We start from the raw sequence: 9,708 nt of genomic DNA on the forward strand, positions 1-9,708 counted from the left end.
TTGATAAGCAACAGGGTGAAAGCTTGTTGGGGATAGGCAGGAAAGTGGATAATCTCAAATTATTGAATACTTTGCCAACTATTCACTTTCCATAACCTGGCAGCACTCAATCCCTTCAGGAGAAATTGGGAAAAACATTACAGGGCAAAAAAGGCAGCATATAAAATATTAATTGCATAATCTAGATTTGAAAACAACAAAAGCCATGTGCAATCACATTTCTCACACTGTTCTCACATGCAAATATAATTATATATTTATTTATTTATAAACGAAGTGCTTTGGATGTTTTCGAGTTAAAGGGGTTGAAGGGTGAGACTTTTGTCACCATCTTCGAAAAGGGCGACTCGTGCCTATATTTTAACGGTTTTTCAGTGCCACGCGGAATTCTGCAAAACAAAAGTGCAAGTTATAATCAAAGACGAATCTTTTTACTGCATTTTAACAAGTTCCCCTGAACTTTCGTTAGTATTTACTAGTACTTGCTCGGTAACCACAAACTTGGGCAGGCCAAAGAAAAAATATTCAAAAATGCAAAATTCCTTGAATGTACAATCATTAATCCTTTTTCTCAGAATGTTTGATTATTTGCATTTTGGTGATTCAGGCTTGTGTTTAAACTTCTTGCAATAAACTCTAATCATAGCACTCAAGAAGGGAAAAAAGTCAAAAACTGATGTTTTTTTTAAAAACTGGTAGGGTTATTACACTGATTTTTGTTAAATTCATGCTTTTAATGAGAGTGAATTCTTAAGATGGGTATGATTTAAATTAATTCAAGTTTAATGAACCTTTCAAAGTGAAATACTGATGATGGTACAGTGCCATGGCCTTTGAGATCTCCAGAAAACCTTGTAGAAATGAAGTTTAGCTTTTCCAGCAGCAGATGGCGATGTTGATCTCTGGAAAATTAATTTGCAATGGAACACAGGTTTCACAGGTCCATGAAATGTGCCAGTATTCCCACATTTGCATCATAAGGTTTGCTTTAGTTGTGCTATATGTAACATTTACATGATAAGATGCTGGTACTGGTTTGGTTTAATTGCAAAAATATACTTTATTCATATAAAGAGAAAGCAAACACTGAAACTTGACATTCCCTGCCATTGCAAAAACCAAAGGCATTTCCTACTCATGCAGGACCCTATTTACATAAATTTGAAGCAACAAGAAGGTCCCATAACTGAGACCCCCATTATACTTTGCGGCAGAAAGGCCTTAGATGGTAGCTTTTCCCCAACTGCACCTTGGCAGAAGATGCCCCAAGCTTTGGTGCGTCCCTCAGCACTTAGTCCTGAACCTTGGAATGTACCAGTCTGCAACACTTGGCCGAGGTCAACCCTTTACACTGAGAGACCAACAGGTTTCGGACAGACCAAAGAGCGTCTTTCACCAAGCTGATGGTCCTCCAGGTGCAGTGTGCATCCCCAGGGTACAGACCGTAGAGCACGGAGTCCTGTGTCACGGGGCTGCTCGGGGCAAACCTTGACAAAATCCACTACATCTCCCTCCAGAGTTTCTTTGTAAAAGCACGTTCCAAAAGGAGATGTGTGACAGCCTCCTCACCAGTGCAGCCACTTTGAGGGCAGCGTGCAGTGGAGTACAGAGACTGAGTGTACATGGAGGATCTGATGGATAGTGCCTTCTCACCACCAGCCAAGCTACATCTTGGTGCCTGTTAGAAAGCTCTGGTGATGAGGCATTCTGCCAAATGGCTTTGACAGTCTGCTCAGGGAACAACCCCATGGGGAGCCACACTCTCCTTTTCCTGCAGATCTCAAGCACATGCTTGACCTCTACCTGATGGATTTGTGGTCAACGGTGTCTTTTTGTATTTTTTCCATGAGAGACGGGTGATATTGAACAGTCGAATTGCTTGGAGCGTTCTGCGGCAGTGAGGCTGGGCCCATCTTCCGTAACACCAGGGACAGGGAGAGCCTCAGTACATAGTGACACTTGGTGTTGTGTACTGAGGGTCTGTGTGCAGCTCGATGCAGCTGCACACAAAGGTGGCCATCAGGATGAGGGTGGCGTTGGGTATATTCTTCCCCTCCTTTATCTGGGGCTATGTATATGGTGTCCCTGTGGATACAGCTCGTCTTTGACCTCCAGATGAGGTGGAACATGGCTCTGGTGGCTGCAATGGCACAGGTTCGGGGAATGGGCCGGATCTGTGCCATGTAAAACAACACCGAGTGTACCTCCCACCTGAGACCAGGGCTTTACCCGCAATTGAGAGACGGGTTGGTGCTCCCCTCTGCCCAGTTTCTGCCTCACTTTGGCAAGATGCTCCTCACAAGTTTTAGCGCATGCCCCAGCCCCTCTGAATCATATTCCCAGCAGCTTCAGGTAATCTGTCTTGAAGGGAAAGGAGATAAAGGATCGGTCACCCCAGTTCCCAAAGAACATGGCCTCACTTTTGCCTCGATTTAACTGATTGTTATTTCAAAAGTAATGATTGTTTTCAAGTCAGTCAGAAGCTCTTCAATAGCAGCTCAAGCCCATGGCTATGGTCCCCAGCACTCAGTACTCCCAACTTATATGAAGCTTCCAAAAATCTTTAAAGTTAGTTGATCAATCATCACTGCGTAAATTCAGCCAGTGTGACCACATTGTAATGTAAAGCCAGCTCATTTCATCAAGTCTGTTACTGTCCTGGCACTGCATCCTTTGCTCCAACCGAAATCATAAATTCTATCATTGTAGTCAGCTACTTACCCATGGCGTTCTGGTGGATGGAACAATCTTGAGAAGTTGGATTTATTAGCTTCTGTGACATTCCATTGTCTTTTACCTGTATAACCAGGTATATTTGGGCAACTGAAGAAAGGAAAATAATAAAGGCAAAAAATAGTACTGCTGCTGAAAGAACAGGTGGAAATAAAATTAAATTAAACTGATTACACTGTAATGTTTCTTGTTTGGAAATGTAATGCTTACAAACACTATTTGTCAAGAAGCTTTTGAGCAGACCCAAACATTCCCTCAATGTCACAGCACCGTTTTAATACAGTACTTTGGGAGTGGGCACTTTTATATGTTAAACAATTTCTATCACTGCTTTATTTGTTTCATGTTTCGGGTAAATATATATTTCCATGGTAATTTTCAGTCCAATCCCTTGTGCTCAGACATTCTAACATCATTCTGTAATGCAGAAAATTCCAAAACCCAGAAATGATCTGACTCCCACTGGAGAAGTTACACTGCAGTTCTTTAAATTGAATCATTTATCATTCATTAGATTTGTAAAGGGTTTAAGCATGATTAAAACCACACTCTTCAAGGAATAAATGTCAATAATCATTCGAATCCTAGTTAATACTTCATTAAATGAAGTTATAATTTCTATATTCCACACTTAATTTTTTTTCTTATCCTTTCACTGAATGTTTCAATCCCTAAAACTATAGCCATAAACTGTCCCAAGCAAACAGAATTATAATTTGAATTAACACTCAATCCTTTTGAAATTACAACTATTTCATTGCTTAAAGATTTAACAGTACAATGGTGTAACACAATAGAACTATAAAGTAAAGGCAGCTTCCCTTGCCCTGAACCAGAGTATTTTTACATACGTACTAGGATGTATCTGTATGGCGTGGCTTTTCAGTTCGAGGTACAGTGAAGGGGGTAAAGTCGGCATAAGGGTTATCTCTATCCTCCAGATTATAACCACCAACAGAACCACTGCCAATAAAAAAAGTGAAAAGAAAGTTAGTTCCAGCACACCATCAGGAGAATATTCTGCAATTTTTATGTCATGAAGTTTCTCACCTGTACAGTGGAATTTGATGAATTTTGGGGAAAAGGCTTGTACTGTAAAATATTACGTTAGAGTTATTTCTGCAGAATTGCATCAATGTCAGTTCCTTAAACAGCTTTATTTTTGTAACTAACCACAACATTAGGATTAAAAGTTTTTACTTAACTGACTTATCTAACCAAGCTGTTCAGAGATGCTACTACATACGACTGGAGCAGGTGGGGCTTGAACCCAGGCCTACCTAATCGAGGGGTAGGAATACGATCACTGCACCACAGGAGGGCCTACAAAGCTGGTTTTTTTTTAGTTTAACCTATTTTTTCTAATTAACCTGTTCAGAGATTTTATTACACTACCATGCACCACAAGACGGCCTGTAATGCTAGGGTTCGTTGATTATTTTAAATTTAAGTACACACATTCTATTTGTACAAATAAAAACCAATTCCCATAACATAAATGCCATTTTCTTGAAAATGCTTGCTGCTTCAGTCATGTGCAAGAGATTGGTTGAACAATTAAAAGAGAATTACTCACAAGTTGATTGGTTTAGCTGCAGCAGTGAAGGGTCGAGACTGACTTTTGTTCCAGTGTGCATGTCCACCCACAGCCTAGAGAAGGGTAAATAACAGAATAAGCTATCTACACTTACAGATAGGCTTTTAGCTATGTGTATAAATTACATAAGGGAAATACACAATGCATCTTCTTCAGCAGCAAGCTTTGTCACACTCATCATAGAATCTGGCAGCACGGTGGCTCAGTGTTTAGCCCTGCTACCTCATGGTGCTGGGGACCTGGGTTCAAATCTGCCCTCAAGCAACTGGCTGTGTGCAGGGTACACGTTCTCCCTGTGTCTGTGTGGGTTTCCTCTGGGTGCTCTGGTTTCCTCCCACAGTCCAAAGATGTGCAAAAGACCCCTCTTATTCATGTATCTATCCAATACCTTTTAAATGTTGTTATTATACCAGCCTCCACCACTTCCTCCGGCAGCTCAATCCATACACGCACCACCCTCTGAGTGAAAAAGTTGCTCCTTGGGACCCTTTTAAATCTCTCCCCTCTCTCATTTTTACCCTCTAGTTTTGGACTCCTCTACCCTGGGAAAAAGACCTTAGCTATACACCCTATCCACGCCCCTCATGATTTTATAAAACTCTGTAAGGTCACCCCTCAGCCTCTGACGCTCCAGGAAAAATAGCCCCAGCCTATTCAGCCTCTCACTGTAGCTCAAACCCTCCAAACCCAGCAAAATCCTTGTAAATCTTTTCTGAACACCTTCAAGTTTAACAAAATATTTCTTATAGCAGAGAGACCAGAAATGAACGGAGTATTCCAAAAGTGACCTAACCAATGACTTCACAGTTACACCATGACATCCTGACTCCTGTACTCACTGCACTGACCAATAAAGGCAAGTATACCAAATGCCTTCTTCACTAACCTGTCCACCTGCTTACAAGGAACTATGAACCTGCACTCCAAGATCTTTTTGTTCAGCAACACTTGCCCAGGACCTTACCATTAATTGTATAAGTCCTGCCCTGATTTGCCTTTCAAAATGCAGCACCTCACACTTATCTAAATTATACTCAATCTGCCACTCCTCAGTCCATTAGCCCATCTGATCAAGGTCCCATTGTACTCTGAGGTAACCTTCTTCATTGTCCACTACACCACCAATTTTGGTGTCATCTGCAAACTTAATAACCATTCCTCCTGTGTTCGCATCCAAATCATTTATATAAATGACAAAAAGCAATGGACCTAGCACCAAACCGTGTGGCACACTGCTGGTCACAGGCCTCCAGTCTGAAAAGCAACCTTCCAACACCACCCTCTCTCTTCTACCTTCAAGACAAATTTCTATAAATTGTAAGTACTTTGAATTTAGCAGCCCAATTAAATTATTAAGCAGAAACAAAACAGATTTGAATTCAATCTGATGCTTATACAACTAAACAATCCTACAAATGCCAGACATATTGAGAAGTGGCAGATGTCTGTGGCTCCCACCACTTGTTTATACATCTGGTTTAAAGGATGCTACATTTGTAGAATGAACAAAATCATTTGCAAGGTGGGTAAACTGATTTTCAACCTCATCCTAACATCCTTCACAATGTGTTTGACAATGCCAAATAAGCAGCACATCAGATGAAGGGAGGACCTAGCTAAAGAACCTCCATTCCAAAGGTAGTTCATCCAGAAACCTTGCCTCCTGCAGTGGTTGAATTAAACAGAAATGTTTGATAAACATGATCAGCGAACGTCATAGCTTTCTTACAAATTCCGTTTAGTGAAGCAAGGTGGAGGAATCCAACTAGTTTAAACTAAACTGAACTCCTGGGATTCTTATCATTCAGACAGAAACAGAGCAGTGCACACTGCTATGAAATATTTTGCTGTTTTCTGCTCTGTGACATTTACCTCACTCAATCTACCTCACAAATAATTGCTATAATTTCTTGAATTCCTAAATTCTGTGACAAAAACTCCGAGCCTACTCTGCTTAATGATTTATGCATTTTCAAAGAATATCTCCAACTCAATCTTCCACCAAACTCTCACGCTGCTCAGTGCACCACACCAACATCCTGCTTGATACCCTACCACCATCCTGCCCAGCCCTGACCTATCACCACCCCTTTCAATTGTCCCTAGTTAAGGACTCATTCGGACTTATGTCTACTACTCAGAAAGCCAGCTCTCACACCATCCATTGAAGGTAGCCTCAAACCCATCTCTGTCACTGTCCCCATATGCCTCCAGCTAGTCAGCTCTGATAGGAGCATCAATCAAATGCAGTTTAACACAATCACTGGCATGTTTCCCATACACAAGGTTGTCCACAGAGAGGTGTAGTACAGAGTGGCAGGTACAGTGTGCCTTCAACCCCTTTATCTGACACAGAAGGTTGTGCTGCCTGTGGTGAGGATCTGGAATTGTTGAGAACATTCAGAATGATGGCACGTTAGTGTTTTAGGTCCTTCTCAACTCCAACTGCGTCACGATTGTCACATATTCTAGTTATAAGTGCATGACTACAGACCTCTTGGGTTCCACATCAACTCCTCTCCTTCACCCTTGCTGTTTCCATCAGTTTCCCCAGCAACACGTGGGACCAGTGGAGTCATATGTGAGCTGTCAATGGCACCCTGCATCAGGAATCTCACTGGCAAAACCTCATACCCTCTCATTGGGAATATGACACCATTGCCTTACTTGAAGAGATAGCCTCCTGTACGCATTGGTGGATGGTGTACTAGAAGATGCTGGATAATTTATGCTTGAAATTAGAGAAATCCAGCTTTGTAGATGTTTAGTGGCACTGACTTTGCTGGCCATTGGAATGCCATCCCTGTTTTCTGAGACACCAAGTGATGTTGAACAAAGTTGTTGAACTGTATGACCACCTGCTTGGTGAATGTGAATCATCTCAGGCATTGTTCCCAGCTCAGACAGAATGATAGTAAGCTGTCTCGGAAAACATATGGTAATTGAAGAGCCTCACTACACCATTGTTAGTGATGTTGCAGCTCTCCACACAGCGCAACCACAATCTCCATATCTCTTGCACTCCGAAGTGATGAAATCTTCTGACCTACCTGGATGGTACAGCTCAGGAGTGTAATTTCATTTGGTGAAATGAGTACGGCTTCAATGACACTCAAGGAAATCAACACCATTCAGAACAAGCAGCCTGCCTGATTGGCATGCCATCCAGCACTGTAAACATTGCTCCCTTTCAGAGGGGAGGCAATGGCCTAGTGGTGCTATCATTGGACTGTTAACCCAAAGACCCAGGAGTGTTCTGGTGACCTGGGTTCAATCCTGCCAATAATGCAGATGATATGATTTGAATCCAACAAAAAAAAAGTCAGCAATAACAATCTGATGATGACCATTAATCCATTGCTGATCGTCAGGCTATCCATCTGGTTCACTGATGTCCTGTAGGGAAGGAAACTGCCGTCCTTACCTGGTCTGGCCTACGTGTGACTCCAGACCCACAGCTACATGGTTGACTGTTACCTGCCCTCTGGGTAATAAATGCTGGCCTAGCTAGCGATGCCTTCATCCCATGAATGAATTAAAAAACGGTGTGCAGTGGTAATAGTGTACATCATATCAAAGCTGCACTGTGTCAGTTTGCTGAATCTACTTTGATACCGTCTTCAATCTTTGACATCTACAAGAACAAGAGCAGCTGTGCATGGGTTTACTATTACCTACAAATTCCCCTAAAGACACCTACCATTCTGATTGGAAATATATTATTATTCCTTCACAGTCATTGAGCCAAAACTCTGGAACTTCCAGAGGTTGTTGACTTGCTCGCCGAGCTGGCTTGTTTTTGTTTAGGCGTATTGTCACTGTGCTAGGTAACATCATCAGTGGAGCCTCCGATGAAGCAATGTTATTCTACTCCACTTGGAATTTATACCGTCTGGTTCGTTATGGTGAGTAGTGTCATTTCTGGTTTTGATCTGTATGGGTTTGTATATGGGGTTCAATTCTATACATTTGTTGATTGAAGTATGGGTGGGGAGCCATGCCTCTAGGAATTCCCGTGCGTGTCTGTGTTTGGCTTGGGCTACTATGATTACTTTGTCCCAGTTAAACTGATGGCCTTCATTGTCTGAATGTACAGATATTAAGGAGAGTTCATCATGCTGTTTTGCTTCTGGCTGATGTTCGTTAATATCTCCTTATCTTGTTAGTCTCCTTAATATCTGTACATTCAGACAGTCAATGTTATGTGCCTTCATGTCACACCTGCACAACCTCAGTGGTGATTTCACTCTGGCTATCTCACCATACAGGTATTGATGAGTATGTGACTGTCTCCCATCCTGCAGACATACCTGAACCACTGAAAGCTGCTTCCATTTGATTAGCACCAGCACGTTTGGGAGCTCTGCTTTTGAACGCATTGACAGGCCTCCAAAAACATGTGACAATACAACAACAACATTTGCAATCGCAGAAATAACTCAAAAGCATGGCACATGCGAGTTGAACAGTTGGTCCTTTAAACAACTGTCTTGGTTGTGGGTCCCCCATGCAGCCGGCAGCTGCTTAGTGGATCCGCACAGTCAATGTTTCAGAGATGTGTATTGCATCAGCAACAACAGCTGATTTCTGTCATGATCCAACCTCGTTCTTGAAATAGCTTACAATCTTTTTGTACAACATCCCATCCAGATAAGATAAGGAATTCATTATAATCTGAAATCACTTTGTATATTAAACCTACCAGCAGTTTGACAGCAGACTGGTGAATTTTTATTTGATCTTTTGGAATAAGACTATTTTATGTAGGAACAATCTTTCTGTTCCAGGGTTAGCACTTGGACAAGTAACCTAGTGACAAGCTTTTCAAAGGCCACTACGTTTGTTTGTTAGTTTAAATTCAGTTAGTTAATTAATCTTTGAATCACAAGTTAGAATTGGTAATGATGACCAAAACTGCCACGTTGCCAATAAAAACCCCTATGCTTCATTCATGTCCTTCAGGAAAGGAACTGCAACGTTGTCTTTCCCTGGTCTGACCGACACAGAAATCCAACCCAGGCAATGTGGTGAATATTTAACTGCCCTTCATCGTATTGGATAGAACAATCTTTTTGCTACATGGGATAGATTCAGATCAGAGCGAGCAGCGAAAAACTCGGCTTCCATGAAACACTATTGGTTATCAGCAACAGCAGAATTGTAATCCATCGAGATCTATAACCTCATGACCTAGTTTACCTCACTTTACTGATACCACCAAGTTAGGGTGATCATTTCTGATTCAGCGATGAGTGTGAGTGAGTGATGGAGGGTCAGTATGAGTGATGGGAGGGTCAGTGTGAGGTGATAGGAGGGTCAGTGTGAGTGAGGGTGGGTCAGTCTGAGTGATAGGAGGGTCAGTGTGAGTGATGGGAGGG

The 9,708-nt window shown here is 41.9% G+C and overlaps 1 protein-coding gene across 1 annotated transcript in view; it reads right to left on the bottom strand.

Moving 5' to 3' along the window:
• Positions 1-233: 233 nt before the first annotated feature.
• spata48 (spermatogenesis associated 48) overlaps positions 234-9,708 on the bottom strand; it is a 36,033-nt gene continuing 26,558 nt past the window's right edge. The window contains exons 5-9 of the mRNA XM_048610217.1: positions 4,310-4,383; positions 3,784-3,825; positions 3,589-3,696; positions 2,722-2,823; positions 234-389 (exon numbers count right to left, since the gene is read on the bottom strand). Of these exons, the coding sequence (XP_048466174.1) occupies positions 266-389; positions 2,722-2,823; positions 3,589-3,696; positions 3,784-3,825; positions 4,310-4,383 (450 nt within the window). The 3' untranslated portion in view covers positions 234-265. The remainder of the gene's footprint in view (positions 390-2,721; positions 2,824-3,588; positions 3,697-3,783; positions 3,826-4,309; positions 4,384-9,708) is intronic.

Source organism: Rhincodon typus, chromosome 2 (assembly GCF_021869965.1).
Source record: "Rhincodon typus isolate 14 chromosome 2, sRhiTyp1.1, whole genome shotgun sequence".
Lineage (NCBI taxonomy): Eukaryota > Metazoa > Chordata > Chondrichthyes > Orectolobiformes > Rhincodontidae > Rhincodon > Rhincodon typus.